This window comes from Toxotes jaculatrix, chromosome 3, assembly GCF_017976425.1.
Source record: "Toxotes jaculatrix isolate fToxJac2 chromosome 3, fToxJac2.pri, whole genome shotgun sequence".
NCBI lineage: Eukaryota > Metazoa > Chordata > Actinopteri > Toxotidae > Toxotes > Toxotes jaculatrix.
Genome location: NC_054396.1, coordinates 22,657,905 through 22,675,890, shown reverse-complemented (window position 1 = coordinate 22,675,890; position 17,986 = coordinate 22,657,905). Strand labels below are relative to the sequence as shown.

At 30.9% G+C, this 17,986-nt stretch overlaps 1 protein-coding gene across 1 annotated transcript; it reads left to right on the top strand.

Annotated features, from left to right (window-relative positions):
* Positions 1 to 16,250: 16,250 nt before the first annotated feature.
* LOC121179611 (cytochrome c oxidase assembly protein COX14 homolog) lies at positions 16,251 to 17,939 on the top strand. Its single transcript, XM_041034540.1, has 2 exons — positions 16,251 to 16,382; positions 17,480 to 17,939. Exon 2 carries the CDS (start codon positions 17,490 to 17,492, stop codon positions 17,664 to 17,666), a length of 177 nt encoding a protein of 58 aa, XP_040890474.1. The 5' UTR covers positions 16,251 to 16,382; positions 17,480 to 17,489; the 3' UTR covers positions 17,667 to 17,939.
* Positions 17,940 to 17,986: the final 47 nt, after the last annotated feature.

The following is a 17,986-nucleotide window of genomic DNA, read 5'->3' as shown; positions in this document are numbered from 1 at the left end:
TGACCTTTTTTGGCCGAAAAAAACGCTTTACTACACTATGACGTTTTTTATGACATATTGAGGTAAAAAAATTTTTTGACTTTTTTTGGCCGATTTTGACGCCTTACTATACTATGACGTTTTTTATGACATATTGAGGTAAAAAATTTTTTTGACTTTTTTGGCCGATTTTGACGCCTTACTATACTATGACGTTTTTTATGACATTTGGAGTTCAAAAATATTTTTGACTTTTTTTGGTCGAAAAAAACGCCTTACTATACTATGACGTTTTTTGGCACATTTTGAGGTCAAAAAAAATTTTGACTTTTTTTGCCCGAAAAAAACGCCTTACTATACTATGACGTTTTTTGGCACATTTTGAGGTCAAAAAAAATGTTGACTTTTTTTGTCCGATTTTGACGCCTTACTATACTATGACGTTTTTTATGACATTTTGAGGTCATAAAATTTTTTGACTTTTTTTGCCCGAAAAAAACGCCTTACTATACTATGACGTTTTTTATGACATTTTGAGGTCAAAAAAAATTTTGACTTTTTTTGGCCGAAAAAAACGCTTTACTATACTATGACGTTTTTTATGACATATTGAGGTAAAAAAAATGTTTGACTTTTTTTGGCCGATTTTGACGCCTTTCTATACTATGACGTTTTTTACGACATTTTGAGGTCAAAAAATTTTTTGACTTTTTTTGCCTGAAAAAAAACGCCTTACTATACTATGATGTTTTTTTTACCACATTTTGAGGTCAAAAAATTTTTTGACTTTTTTTGGCCGAAAAAAACGCCTTACTATACTATGACGTTTTTTATGACATTTTGAGGTCAAAAAAATTTTTGACTTTTTTTGGCCGATTTTGACGCCTTACTATACTATGACATTTTTTAAGACATTTTGAGGTCAAAAAAATTTTTGACTTTTTTTGCGCGAAAAAAACGCCTTACTATACTATGACGTTTTTTACGACATTTTGAGGTCAAAAAATTTTTTGACTTTTTTTGGCCGAAAAAAACGCCTTACTATACTATGACGTTTTTTATGATATTTTGAGGTCAAAAAATTCTTTGACTTTTTTTTCCCGAAAAAAACGCCTTACTATACTATGACGTTTTTTACGACATTTTGAGGTCAAAAAAAAATTTGACTTTTTTTGCCCGAAAAAAAGCCTTACTATACTATGACGTTTTTTATGACATTTTGAGGTCAAAAAATTTTTTGACTTTTTTTGTCCGATTTTGACGCCTTACTATACTATGACGTTTTTTATGACATTTTGAGGTCAAAAAAATTTTTGACTTTTTTTGTCCGATTTTGACGCCTTACTATACTATGACGTTTTTTACGACATTTTGAGGTCAAAAATATTTTTGACTTTTTTTGGCCGAAAAAAACGCCTTACTATACTATGTCGTTTTTTACGACATTTGGAGTTCAAAAATATTTTTGACTTTTTTTGGCCGAAAAAAACGCCTTACTATACTATGACGTTTTTTACGACATTTGGAGTTCAAAAATATTTTTGACTTTTTTTGCCCGAAAAAAACGCCTTACTATACTATGACGTTTTTTCGACATTTGGAGGTCAAAAATATTTTTGACTTTTTTTGCCCGAAAAAAACGCCTTACTATACTATGACGTTTTTTACGACATTTGGAGGTCAAAAATATTTTTGACTTTTTTTGCCCGAAAAAAACGCCTTACTATACTATGACGTTTTTTACGACATTTGGAAGTCAAAAATATTTTTGACTTTTTTTGCCCGAAAAAAACGCCTTACTATACTATGTCGTTTTTTACGACATTTTGAGGCCAAAAATTTTTTTGACTTTTTTTCTCCGAAAAAAACGCCTTACTATACTATGACGTTTTTTACGACATTTGGAAGTCAAAAATATTTTTGACTTTTTTTGCCCGTAAAAAACGCCTTACTATACTATGACGTTTTTTACGACATTTGGAAGTCAAAAATATTTTTGACTTTTTTTGCCCGTAAAAAACGCCTTACTATACTATGACGTTTTTTATGACATTTTGAGGTCAAAAAAATTTTTGACTTTTTTTGGCCAAAAAAAAAACGCCTTACTATACTATGTCGTTTTTTACGACATTTTGAGGTCAAAAAATTTTTTGACTTTTTTTGGCCGAAAAAAACGCCTTACTATACTATGACGTTTTTTACGACATTTTGAGGTCAAAAAATTTTTTGACTTTTTTTGGCCAAAAAAAAACGCCTTACTATACTATGTCGTTTTTTACGACATTTTGAGGTCAAAAAATTTTTTGACTTTTTTTGGCCGAAAAAAACGCCTTACTATACTATGACGTTTTTTACGACATTTTGAGGTCAAAAAATTTTTTGACTTTTTTTGCATGAAAAAAACGCCTTACTATACTATGATGTTTTTTTACCACATTTTGAGGTCAAAAAATTTTTTGACTTTTTTTGGCCGAAAAAAACGCCTTACTATACTATGACGTTTTTTATGACATTTTGAGGTCAAAAAATTTTTGACTTTTTTTGTCCGATTTTGACGCCTTACTATACTATGACGTTTTTTGGCACATTTTGAGGTCAAAAAAAAATTTGACTTTTTTTGGCCGATTTTGACGCCTTACTATACTATGACGTTTTTTATGACATTTTGAGGTCAAAAAATTTTTTGACTTTTTTTGTCCGATTTTGACGCCTTACTATACTATGACGTTTTTTATGACATTTTGAGGTCAAAAAATTTTTTGACTTTTTTTGCCGGAAAAAAACGCCTTACTATACTATGACGTTTTTTGGCACATTTTGAGGTCAAAAAAAATGTTGACTTTTTTTGTCCGACTTTGACGCCTTACTATACTATGACGTTTTTTACGACATTTTGAGGTCAAAAAAAATTTTGACTTTTTTTGTCCGATTTTGACGCCTTACTATACTATGACGTTTTTTGGCACATTTTGAGGTCAAAAAAAAATTTGACTTTTTTTGTCCGATTTTGACGCCTTACTATACTATGACGTTTTTTATGACATTTTGAGGTCAAAAAATTTTTTGACTTTTTTTGTCCGAAAAAAACGCCTTACTATACTATGACGTTTTTTATGACATATTGAGGTAAAAAAAAAAATTTGACTTTTTTTGGCCGATTTTGACGCCTTACTATACTATGACGTTTTTTACTACATTTTGAGGTCAAAAAAATTTTTGACTTTTTTTGGCCGAAAAAAACCCTTACTATACTATGACGTTTTTTATGACATTTTGAGGTCAAAAATTTTTTTGACTTTTTTTGCCCGAAAAAAACGCCTTACTATACTATGACGTTTTTTATGACATTTTGAGGTCAAAAAAATTTTTGACTTTTTTTGGCCGAAAAAAACGCCTTACTATACTATGACGTTTTTTACTACATTTTGAGGTCAAAAAATTTTTTGACTGTTTTTGCCCGAAAAAAACGCCTTACTATACTATGACGTTTTTTATGACATTTTGAGGTCAAAAATTTTTTTGACTTTTTTTGCTCGAAAAAAACGCCTTACTATACTATGACGTTTTTTATGACATTTTGAGGTCAAAAAAAATTTTGACTTTTTTTGGCCGAAAAAAACGCCTTACTATACTATGACGTTTTTTATGATATTTTGAGGTCAAAAAATTCTTTGACTTTTTTTTCCCGAAAAAAACGCCTTACTATACTATGACGTTTTTTACGACATTTTGAGGTCAAAAAAAATTTTTGACTTTTTTTGCCCGAAAAAAACGCCTTACTATACTATGACGTTTTTTATGACATTTTGAGGTCAAAAAATTTTTTGACTTTTTTTGTCCGATTTTGACGCCTTACTATACTATGACGTTTTTTATGACATTTTGAGGTCAAAAAAATTTTTGACTTTTTTTGTCCGATTTTGACGCCTTACTATACTATGACGTTTTTTACGACATTTTGAGGTCAAAAATATTTTTGACTTTTTTTGGCCGAAAAAAACGCCTTACTATACTATGACGTTTTTTACGACATTTGGAGTTCAAAAATATTTTTGACTTTTTTTGGCCGAAAAAAACGCCTTACTATACTATGACGTTTTTTATGACATTTTGAGGTCAAAAAATTTTTTGACTTTTTTTGGCCGATTTTGACGCCTTACTATACTATGACGTTTTTTATGACATTTTGAGGTCAAAAATTTTTTTAACTTTTTTTGCTCGAAAAAAACGCCTTACTATACTATGACGTTTTTTGGCACATTTTGAGGTCAAAAAAAATTTTGACTTTTTTTGGCCGAAAAAAACGCCTTACTATACTATGACGTTTTTTATGATATTTTGAGGTCAAAAAATTCTTTGACTTTTTTTTCCCGAAAAAAACGCCTTACTATACTATGACGTTTTTTACGACATTTTGAGGTCAAAAAAAATTTTTGACTTTTTTTGCCCGAAAAAAACGCCTTACTATACTATGACGTTTTTTATGACATTTTGAGGTCAAAAAATTTTTTGACTTTTTTTGTCCGATTTTGACGCCTTACTATACTATGACGTTTTTTATGACATTTTGAGGTCAAAAAAATTTTTGACTTTTTTTGTCCGATTTTGACGCCTTACTATACTATGACGTTTTTTACGACATTTTGAGGTCAAAAATATTTTTGACTTTTTTTGGCCGAAAAAAACGCCTTACTATACTATGACGTTTTTTACGACATTTGGAGTTCAAAAATATTTTTGACTTTTTTTGGCCGAAAAAAACGCCTTACTATACTATGACGTTTTTTATGACATTTTGAGGTCAAAAAATTTTTTGACTTTTTTTGGCCGATTTTGACGCCTTACTATACTATGACGTTTTTTACTACATTTTGAGGTCAAAAAATTTTTTGACTGTTTTTGTCCGATTTTGACGCCTTACTATACTATGACGTTTTTTATGACATTTTGAGGTCAAAAATTTTTTTGACTTTTTTTGCTCGAAAAAAACGCCTTACTATACTATGACGTTTTTTATGACATTTTGAGGTCAAAAAAAATTTTGACTTTTTTTGGCCGAAAAAAACGCCTTACTATACTATGACGTTTTTTATGATATTTTGAGGTCAAAAAATTCTTTGACTTTTTTTTCCCGAAAAAAACGCCTTACTATACTATGACGTTTTTTACGACATTTTGAGGTCAAAAAAATTTTTGACTTTTTTTGCCCGAAAAAAAACGCCTTACTATACTATGACGTTTTTTATGACATTTTGAGGTCAAAAAATTTTTTGACTTTTTTTGTCCGATTTTGACGCCTTACTATACTATGACGTTTTTTATGACATTTTGAGGTCAAAAAAATTTTTGACTTTTTTTGTCCGATTTTGACGCCTTACTATACTATGACGTTTTTTACGACATTTTGAGGTCAAAAATATTTTTGACTTTTTTTGGCCGAAAAAAAACGCCTTACTATACTATGACGTTTTTTACGACATTTGGAGTTCAAAAATATTTTTGACTTTTTTTGGCCGAAAAAAACGCCTTACTATACTATGACGTTTTTTATGACATTTTGAGGTCAAAAAATTTTTTGACTTTTTTTGGCCGATTTTGACGCCTTACTATACTATGACGTTTTTTGGCACATTTTGAGGTCAAAAAAAAAATTTGACTTTTTTTGTCCGATTTTGACGCCTTACTATACTATGACGTTTTTTATGACATTTTGAGGTCAAAAAATTTCTTGACTTTTTTTGGCCGAAAAAAAACGCCTTACTATACTATGACGTTTTTTTACGACATTTGGAGGTCAAAAAAAAATTTGACTTTTTTTGCCCGAAAAAAACGCCTTACTATACTATGACGTTTTTTACGACATTTGGAGGTCAAAAATATTTTTGACTTTTTTTGCCCGAAAAAAACGCCTTACTATACTATGACGTTTTTTACGACATTTGGAGGTCAAAAATATTTTTGACTTTTTTTGCCCGAAAAAAACGCCTTACTATACTATGACGTTTTTTACGACATTTGGAGGTCAAAAATATTTTTGACTTTTTTTGCCCGAAAAAAACGCCTTACTATACTATGTCGTTTTTTATGATATTTTGAGGCCAAAAATTTTTTTGACTTTTTTTGTCCGAAAAAAACGCCTTACTATACTATGACGTTTTTTACGACATTTGGAAGTCAAAAATATTTTTGACTTTTTTTGCCCGTAAAAAACGCCTTACTATACTATGACGTTTTTTACGACATTTGGAAGTCAAAAATATTTTTGACTTTTTTTGCCCGAAAAAAACGCCTTACTATATTATGTCGTTTTTTATGACATTTTGAGGCCAAAAATTTTTTTGACTTTTTTTCTCCGAAAAAAACGCCTTACTATACTATGACGTTTTTTACGACATTTGGAAGTCAAAAATATTTTTGACTTTTTTTGCCCGTAAAAAACGCCTTACTATACTATGACGTTTTTTACGACATTTGGAAGTCAAAAATATTTTTGACTTTTTTTGCCCGTAAAAAACGCCTTACTATACTATGACGTTTTTTATGACATTTTGAGGTCAAAAAAATTTTTGACTTTTTTTGCCCGAAAAAAAACGCCTTACTATACTATGTCGTTTTTGATGACATTTTGAGGTCAAAAATTTTTTTGACTTTTTTTGGCCGAAAAAAACGCCTTACTATACTATGACGTTTTTTACGACATTTTGAGGTCAAAAAATTTTTTGACTTTTTTTGCCTGAAAAAAACGCCTTACTATACTATGATGTTTTTTTACCACATTTTGAGGTCAAAAAATTTTTTGACTTTTTTTGGCCGAAAAAAACGCCTTACTATACTATGACGTTTTTTATGACATTTTGAGGTCAAAAAATTTTTTGACTTTTTTTGGCCGATTTTGACGCCTTACTATACTATGACGTTTTTTGGCACATTTTGAGGTCAAAAAAAAATTTGACTTTTTTTGTCCGATTTTGACGCCTTACTATACTATGACGTTTTTTATGACATTTTGAGGTAAAAAAAATTTTTTGACTTTTTTTGGCCGAAAAAAACGCTTTACTATACTATGACGTTTTTTATGACATATTGAGGTAAAAAAAAATTTTGACTTTTTTTGGCCGATTTTGACGCCTTACTATACTATGACGTTTTTTACGACATTTGGAGGTCCAAAATATTTCTGACTTCTTTTGCCCGAAAAAAACGCCTTACTATACTATGACGTTTTTTATGACATTTGGAGTTCAAAAATATTTTTGACTTTTTTTGGCCGAAAAAAACGCCTTACTATACTATGACGTTTTTTGGCACATTTTGAGGTCAAAAAAAATGTTGACTTTTTTTGCCCGAAAAAAACGCCTTACTATACTATGACATTTTTTACGACATTTTGAGGTCAAAAAAAATTTTGACTTTTTTTGTCCGATTTTGACGCCTTACTATACTATGACGTTTTTTGGCACATTTTGAGGTCAAAAAAAAATTTGACTTTTTTTGCCTGAAAAAAACGCCTTACTATACTATGATGTTTTTTTACCACATTTTGAGGTCAAAAAATTTTTTGACTTTTTTTGGCCGAAAAAAACGCCTTACTATACTATGACGTTTTTTATGACATTTTGAGGTCAAAAAATTTTTGACTTTTTTTGTCCGATTTTGACGCCTTACTATACTATGACGTTTTTTGGCACATTTTGAGGTCAAAAAAAAATTTGACTTTTTTTGTCCGATTTTGACGCCTTACTATACTATGACGTTTTTTATGACATTTTGAGGTCAAAAAATTTTTTGACTTTTTTTGTCCGATTTTGACGCCTTACTATACTATGATGTTTTTTATGACATTTTGAGGTCAAAAAATTTTTTGACTTTTTTTGGCCGATTTTGACGCCTTACTATACTATGACGTTTTTTACGACATTTTGAGGTAAAAAATTTTTTTGACTTTTTTTGGCCGAAAAAAACGCTTTACTATACTATGACGTTTTTTATGACATATTGAGGTAAAAAAAATTTTTGACTTTTTTTGGCCGATTTTGACGCCTTACTATACTATGACGTTTTTTACGACATTTGGAGGTCCAAAATATTTCTGACTTCTTTTGCCCGAAAAAAACGCCTTACTATACTATGACGTTTTTTATGACATTTGCAGTTCAAAAATATTTTTGACTTTTTTTGGTCGAAAAAAACGCCTTACCATACTATGACGTTTTTTGGCACATTTTGAGGTCAAAAAAAATTTTGACTTTTTTTGCCCGAAAAAAACGCCTTACTATACTATGTCGTTTTTTACGACATTTTGAGGTCAAAAAAAATGTTGACTTTTTTTGTCCGATTTTGACGCCTTACTATACTATGACGTTTTTTACGACATTTTGAGGTCAAAAAAATTTTTGACTTTTTTTGTCCGATTTTGACGCCTTACTATACTATGACGTTTTTTGGCACATTTTGAGGTCAAAAAAAAATTTGACTTTTTTTGTCCGATTTTGACGCCTTACTATACTATGACGTTTTTTATGACATTTTGAGGTCAAAAAATTTTTTGACTTTTTTTGTCCGAAAAAAACGCCTTACTATACTATGACGTTTTTTATGACATATTGAGGTAAAAAAAAAAATTGACTTTTTTTGGCCGATTTTGACGCCTTACTATACTATGACGTTTTTTACGACATTTGGAGGTCAAAAATATTTTTGACTTTTTTTGGCCGATTTTGACGCCTTACTATACTATGACGTTTTTTATGACATTTTGAGGTCAAAAAAATTTTTGACTTTTTTTGTCCGAAAAAAACGCCTTACTATACTATGACGTTTTTTATGACATTTTGAGGTCAAAAAAAATTTTGACTTTTTTTGGCCGAAAAAAAACGCCTTACTATACTATGTCGTTTTTTATGACATTTTGAGGTCAAAAATATTTTTGACTTTTTTTGGCCGATTTTGACGCCTTACTGTACTATGACGTTTTTATGACATTTTGAGGTCAAAAATTTTTTTGACTTTTTTTGGCCGATTTTGACGCCTTACTATACTATGACATTTTTTATGACATTTTGAGGTCAAAAAAAATTTTGACTTTTTTTGCCCGAAAAATACGCCTTACTATACTATGACGTTTTTTATGACATTTTGAGGTCAAAAATTTTTTTGACTTTTTTTGCCCGAAAAAAAACGCCTTACTATACTATGACGTTTTTTATGACATTTGGAGTTCAAAAATATTTTTGACTTTTTTTGCCCGAAAAAAACGCCTTACTATACTATGACGTTTTTTATGACATTTTGAGGTCAAAAATATTTTTTACTTTTTTTGCCCGAAAAAAACGCCTTACTATACTATGACGTTTTTTATGACATTTGGAGTTCAAAAAAATTTTTGACTTTTTTTGGCCGAAAAAAACGCTTTACTATACTATGACGTTTTTTACTACATTTTGAGGTCAAAAATTTTTTTGACTTTTTTTGGCCGATTTTGACGCCTTACTATACTATGACGTTTTTTGGCACATTTTGAGGTAAAAAAAAAATTTGACTTTTTTTGTTCGATTTTGACGCCTTACTATACTATGACGTTTTTTATGACATTTTGAGGTCAAAAAATTTTTTGACTTTTTTTGTCCGATTTTGACTTCTTACTATACTATGACATTTTTTATGACATTTTGAGGTCAAAAAAATTTTTGACTTTTTTTGGCCAAAAAAAATGCTTTACTATACTATGACCTTTTTTATGACATTTTGAGGTCAAAAATTTTTTTGACTTTTTTTGGCCGATTTTGATGCCTTACTATACTATGACATTTTCAATGACAATTTGAGGTCAAAAAAATGTTTTGACTTTTTTTGCCCGAAAAACACGCCTTACTATACTATGACGTTTTTTACGACATTTTGAGGTCAAAAATTTTTTTGACTTTTTTTTCCCGAAAAAAACGCCTTACTATACTATGACGTTTTTTACGACATTTTGAGGTCAAAAAATTTTTTGACTTTTTTTGGCCGAAAAAAACGCTTTACTATACTATGACGTTTTTTATGACATTTTGAGGTCAAAAATTTTTTTGACTCTTTTTGTCCGATTTTGACGCCTTACTATACTATGACGTTTTTTGGCACATTTTGAGGTCAAAAAAAAATTTGACTTTTTTTGCCCGAAAAAAACGCCTTACTATACTATTGCGTTTTTTATGACATTTTGAGGTCAAAAATTTTTTTTGACTTTTTTTGCCCGAAAAAAACGCCTTACTATACTATGACGTTTTTTATGACATTTTGAGGTAAAAAAAAATTTTGACTTTTTTTGCCCGAAAAAAACGCCTTACTATACTATGACGTTTTTTACTACATTTTGAGGTCAAAAAATTTTTTGACTTTTTTTGCCCGAAAAAAACGCCTTACTATACTATGACGTTTTTTACGACATTTTGAGGTCAAAAAAAAATTTGACTTTTTTTTCCTGAAAAAAACGCCTTACTATACTATGACGTTTTTTACGACATTTTGAGGTCAAAAAAAAGTTGACTTTTTTTTCCCGAAAAAAACGCCTTACTATACTATGACGTTTTTTTTACCACATTTTGAGGTCAAAAATTTTTTTGACTTTTTTTGGCTGAAAAAAACGCCTTACTATACTATGACGTTTTTTATGACATATTGAGGTAAAAAAAAAAATTGCCTTTTTTTGGCCAATTTTGACGCCTTTCTATACTATGACGTTTTTTATGACATTTGGAGGTCAAAAAATTTTTTGACTTTTTTTGGCCCATTTTGACGCCTTACTATACTATGACGTTTTTCATGACATTTGGAGTTCAAAAATATTTTTTAATTTTTTTGCCCGAAAAAAACGCCTTACTATACTATGACGTTTTTTACTACATTTTGAGGTCAAAAAATTTTTTGACTTTTTTTGCTCGAAAAAAACGCCTTACTATACTATGACGTTTTTTACGACATTTTAAGGTCAAAAAAAATTTTGACTTTTTTTTCCTGAAAAAAACGCCTTACTATACTATGACGTTTTTTACTACATTTTGAGGTCAAAAATTTTTTTGACTTTTTTTGCCCGAAAAAAACGCCTTACTATACTATGACGTTTTTTACGACATTTTGAGGTCAAAAAAAAATTTGACTTTTTTTTCCTGAAAAAACGCCTTACTATACTATGACGTTTTTTATGACATTTTGAGGTCAAAAAAAATTTGACTTTTTTTGCCCGAAAAAAACGCCTTACTATACTATGACGTTTTTTATGACATATTGAGGTCAAAAAATTTTTTGACTTTTTTTGGACGATTTTGACGCCTTACTATACTATGATGTTTTTTGGCACATTTTGAGGTCAAAAAAAAATTTGACTTTTTTTGCCCGAAAAATACGCCTTACTATACTATGACGTTTTTTATGACATTTTGAGGTCAAAAAATTTTTTGACTTTTTTTGTCCGATTTTGACTTCTTACTATACTATGACATTTTTTATGACATTTTGAGGTCAAAAAAATTTTTGACTTTTTTTGGCCAAAAAAAATGCTTTACTATACTATGACCTTTTTTATGACATTTTGAGGTCAAAAAATTTTTTGACTTTTTTTGGCCGATTTTGATGCCTTACTATACTATGACATTTTCAATGACAATTTGAGGTCAAAAAAAAATTTGACTTTTTTTTCCTGAAAAAAACGCCTTACTATACTATGACGTTTTTTACGACATTTTGAGGTCAAAAAAAATTTGACTTTTTTTTCCCGAAAAAAACGCCTTACTATACTATGACGTTTTTTTACCACATTTTGAGGTCAAAAATTTTTTTGACTTTTTTTGGCCGAAAAAAACGCCTTACTATACTATGACGTTTTTTATGACATATTGAGGTAAAAAAAAAAATTGCCTTTTTTTGGCCAATTTTGACGCCTTTCTATACTATGACGTTTTTTATGACATTTGGAGGTCAAAAAATTTTTTGACTTTTTTTGGCCCATTTTGACGCCTTACTATACTATGACGTTTTTCATGACATTTGGAGTTCAAAAATATTTTTTAATTTTTTTGCCCGAAAAAAAACGCCTTACTATACTATGACGTTTTTTACTACATTTTGAGGTCAAAAAATTTTTTGACTTTTTTTGCTCGAAAAAAACGCCTTACTATACTATGACGTTTTTTACGACATTTTGAGGTCAAAAAAAATTTTGACTTTTTTTTCCTGAAAAAAACGCCTTACTATACTATGACGTTTTTTATGACATTTTGAGGTCAAAAAAATTTTTGACTTTTTTTGGCCAAAAAAAATGCTTTACTATACTATGACCTTTTTTATGACATTTTGAGGTCAAAAAATTTTTTGACTTTTTTTGGCCGATTTTGATGCCTTACTATACTATGACATTTTCAATGACAATTTGAGGTCAAAAAAATGTTTTGACTTTTTTTGCCCGAAAAACACGCCTTACTATACTATGACGTTTTTTACGACATTTTGAGGTCAAAAAAAATTTGACTTTTTTTTCCCGAAAAAAACGCCTTACTATACTATGACGTTTTTTTACCACATTTTGAGGTCAAAAAAAATTTGACTTTTTTTTCCCGAAAAAAACGCCTTACTATACTATGACGTTTTTTTACCACATTTTGAGGTCAAAAATTTTTTGGACTTTTTTTGGCCGAAAAAAACGCCTTACTATACTATGACGTTTTTTATGACATATTGAGGTAAAAAAAATTTTTGACTTTTTTTGGCCCATTTTGACGCCTTACTATACTATGACGTTTTTCATGACATTTGGAGTTCAAAAATATTTTTTAATTTTTTTGCCCGAAAAAAACGCCTTACTATACTATGACGTTTTTTACTACATTTTGAGGTCAAAAAATTTTTTGACTTTTTTTGCTCGAAAAAAAACGCCTTACTATACTATGACGTTTTTTACGACATTTTGAGGTCAAAAAAAATTTTGACTTTTTTTTCCTGAAAAAAACGCCTTACTATACTATGACGTTTTTTATGACATTTTGAGGTCAAAAAAATTTTTGACTTTTTTTGGCCAAAAAAAATGCTTTACTATACTATGACCTTTTTTATGACATTTTGAGGTCAAAAAATTTTTTGACTTTTTTTGGCCGATTTTGATGCCTTACTATACTATGACATTTTCAATGACAATTTGAGGTCAAAAAAATGTTTTGACTTTTTTTGCCCGAAAAACACGCCTTACTATACTATGACGTTTTTTACGACATTTTGAGGTCAAAAAAAATTTGACTTTTTTTTCCCGAAAAAAACGCCTTACTATACTATGACGTTTTTTTACCACATTTTGAGGTCAAAAAAAATTTGACTTTTTTTTCCCGAAAAAAACGCCTTACTATACTATGACGTTTTTTTACCACATTTTGAGGTCAAAAATTTTTTTGACTTTTTTTGGCCGAAAAAAACGCCTTACTATACTATGACGTTTTTTATGACATATTGAGGTAAAAAAAAAAATTGCCTTTTTTTGGCCAATTTTGACGCCTTTCTATACTATGACGTTTTTTATGACATTTGGAGGTCAAAAAATTTTTTGACTTTTTTTGGCCCATTTTGACGCCTTACTATACTATGACGTTTTTCATGACATTTGGAGTTCAAAAATATTTTTTAATTTTTTTGCCCGAAAAAAACGCCTTACTATACTATGACGTTTTTTACTACATTTTGAGGTCAAAAAATTTTTTGACTTTTTTTGCTCGAAAAAAAACGCCTTACTATACTATGACGTTTTTTACGACATTTTGAGGTCAAAAAAAATTTTGACTTTTTTTTCCTGAAAAAAACGCCTTACTATACTATGACGTTTTTTACTACATTTTGAGGTCAAAAATTTTTTTGACTTTTTTTGCCCGAAAAAAACGCCTTACTATACTATGACGTTTTTTACGACATTTTGAGGTCAAAAAAAAATTTGACTTTTTTTTCCTGAAAAAACGCCTTACTATACTATGACGTTTTTTATGACATTTTGAGGTCAAAAAAAATTTGACTTTTTTTGCCCGAAAAAAACGCCTTACTATACTATGACGTTTTTTATGACATATTGAGGTCAAAAAATTTTTTGACTTTTTTTGGACGATTTTGACGCCTTACTATACTATGATGTTTTTTGGCACATTTTGAGGTCAAAAAAAAATTTGACTTTTTTTGTCCGATTTTGACATCTTACTCTACTATGACGTTTTTTGGCACATTTTGAGGTCAAAAAATTTTTTGACTTTTTTTGTCCAATTTTGACGCCTTACTATACAATAACGTTTTTTGTGACACTTTGAGGTCAAAAAAAATTTTGACTTTTTTTGGCTGATTTTGACGCCTTAATATACTATGACTTTTTTTTGCACATTTTGACGCCTTACCATGCTATGACGTTTTTTATGACATTTTCAGGTAAAAAAAAATTTAGACTTTTTTTGGCCGATTTTGACGCCTTACGGCCGTATGACATGTTTTATACCATTTTTAGGTTTTATTTAAAAAATCACTTTTTTTGGCATATTTTGACGCCTTACGGCCGTATGACATGTTTTGTGACATTTTGAGGTCTTACCAAAGTATGGCTTTTTTTTTTGGCATATTTTGACGCCTTACGGCCGTATTTCATATTTTATGATATTTTGAGGTCTTACTAAAAAATCACTTTTTAAGTTCTATGATGTACAGGAAGTCCGCCATTTTGGAAAAATGCCATCATTCTGCGTTTCATGGAGTTGTCATGACAAGGTGCGTCATGATTTAGGATTTTGTGTGGATCTTACACCATAAATCTATTAGCAGGACACTGCAGGGAATTGAACCCCACCCTAGTGTATTAGGTGCACCATAACCAGTGCCTTTTGCTTTTTGAAGTGATGTAAAGGTAAAGCAAAACCTATATTTCAACAGCATTTCTTAAATATTGTGTTATCAACATATCTACTTAGAATGAGATATGGCATTCGTGGAAATGCTGTTGTAATGAAGGAAAGAAAACCTTACTTTGAATAATGTATATGACATATATGTAGGTATTACTGCTATAGAATCAAAGCATTGATTTATGGCATATAATCTATAACGTGTTATGTATTTTTGTATTACGTCTGTGGGTAAGTGGTGATGTACATGATTGTATATGATTTGAAATAGTTCTTATTTGTTGAGAAAGTAGAGAAAGCAAAAAATTTGGACATATAAAGAGCACACAAACACACAACAGGCTCCATTAACTTGCCTCATCAACATCTTTCAAACTGAACACTGAATGCATGAGTTACCCTCTGACAAATTTCATGATACTTTTTCTTAACATGTGCAACTTTCTTGTAACCACATTACACATGTAGTCATATAAACACAACTCACTCAAAGTACAAATGTCCATTAAAGTTAACTTTTTCATATAGATATCCACAAATACCAGGATATATTTGACCAAGCACATCCTTGTATTCTTAACATGTGTGGCTGAAAATAACACCATTGAAATGTCTACACAAACTCTAAACATCACTAAAGTGATTTACAAATAACACACTGTCCATTAAAACAAATTACATGTTTGTTCTGCACAGATAATCAGGATGACCAGCACACTCTCAACTCATTTATATGTTCATATGATGATACACTCATAGCGTCCCCTGCTGGGAGGGGGCCATGTCTTTTCTGTTGCTGTATGCTCCTGTGCTTCTCTGGGAAGAAGAGCAGGAGAGAGGAGAGGACATATAGGAAAACTCTGGCTGCTTGCAGCTTTAAGTTCTGATTGTTTGTTCGTTCGTTCGTTCGTTTGTTTTTTAAGTAAATCAGACCGGAGAGAGAGAGGTGGGGGAGGCAGTTGGGGTGCTGTGTGAGGTGGGCGGGTACATGCAGGTATTATAAAAACAAGGAAGTTAGTTATCCTAGTTTATCAACACAATCGATAGTTGCTCAGTGACAGTGACGCGAAGTGCATGGAAACAATTTAAAGTAGACTTCTTTAAAACCCTGAGCGAACCTGGTTGCAGCAATTTCACTCAAATACCTGAGGCACAAATCTGAATACAAACAAGACACGCTTATTTTTAGATTAAGGGCTACTTGCACTTTCCGTGGACGGCAGTATCGCTCATGTCTAATAAGACTATAGAGAGAGAGAGAGAGAGAGAGAGAGAGAGAGAGAGAGAGAGAGAGAGTGTTATAATATAAATACTTTCGTCTCCGGGTCAGTAGTTGGCGCTCTGAAACTGTACTTGTAGATTTGTGAGAAGAAAGAAGTCCTCTCCGGGTTCCCGTACCTTACACAAACGAAGGTTAGCTAGTTTGTGTGCTAACTTTGCATGTTGGTGTTCTGACATTGAGGACAACTACGACCACCTACTTTTTATTATCGCTTTTTAAATTAAAAGGTAAGAAAATTTCAAAAGCATTTTCTCTGGAAAGAGATGTGACAAGTAGGTGATGATTTTCTGAAGTCGATAAAATAATTCGCCATGTGTCAGAGCTGAGCGACTGTCGCTAGGTTGTAGAGATAAATATTTCATGTCGAGGCATCAGTGTTAAACTTATGTTGGACATTAAACCGGTTGTACCCTGTAGTTTATTATTAAATCTGACAGTCTGGTGTGCTTCACATTAGCAGTCGCTATCGTTACACTTGTGAGTGTTCATGAGCAGTGTGATCAGCCATTGTGATTCATATCAGAGAAAAGATCCTTACCTGCAAGTTAATGGATAACACCAGAAACTGACATATCATCATTATCATCAACAACAACAATAACTCTTCGCTGCGTAGTTTTTTGCTGGCCCACAGCTGAATCTTAACACTGAGTGTTTTTCCTTAAACTTAATTTTTTTAACGTTTGTTTTGCAGACTTGTGTGTAAACACTGTACAGCCGCGATGGAAGAACTGATCAGATTTTTACCATAATACAACATAATACTAATAATAAAAATAATATTTACATTGAAAGTAAATATATTTGAGTAAAATATTTGTCATCAGCAAAATGTGTTGAGAGCGATCCATTCAGAGCTGTGATACAGTATAAATTATATTGAGTATAATTACTGACGCAATACATATGACAGCAGCATTTCAGTATTGTTGCTGGTTTTAGTGGAGCTTAATTTAACAGGTTTATACTGTATACTGTTTAATTGTATCTGTCAGTTGAACTTAATTTAACAATAAGCGTATTGTGTTGTGTATATGTATATATTTTTTTTAAAAACGGTAAAACAATTGACAAACGTAGTATGTAGATTATTTTCCTCTAAAATATGGTGAAGTACAAATATAAAGATTATAAAATGTAGCTGCACATGTATTTAACAAGAACTGCATAACTCATCTCCTTCTACCTCTAGGCCACAAACTTATCACCCCTCATATATTGACCACCCCTAAAGACCTCAAGTAAAACTACTTTACTTTCCAGCACCACTTTACAGTATTTTGCTGCTAATCCTTCTCTGACTTTCTGTTCCTGCTTCTTTCAGGGTCCTCATCATGCTGTCTGGAAAGCGCCTGGCTGACATCGGCTATCGGGCTTTTTCTGCCTCGATGATGCTGCTGACGATGTACGGAGGATACCTGTGTGCTGTGCGAGGATACCGCTACATGCAGAGGCAAAAACAGCTGAAACTGGCAGCAGAAAACCAGGACCCCGAAGTCATCAAAGACTGACGTGAGACGGACTGATCCGCTTTTTGCGCAGATGTGGACATTTCCCCATTCCTCCTTTTTGGTCCATCACTAAATCACGAAGATGTTTCTTCTTCTCTGGACGTTTGTATGATTTCATAGTGAGGGTATTGTGCCCTCACAAGGAAGATTAACCAAGAACATATTATTTGCTTCAGTGGCCTGTAACAAATCCATGTTATGAGTGGCACTGTTTCAGACGTGAAGATGGCTGTTATCATTTGTATTGTATTATATTAAATGCCTTTAACCACACAGTGCGATGTAGTGTTTCTTAGACAGGACTACAGTAAGAAAAAACA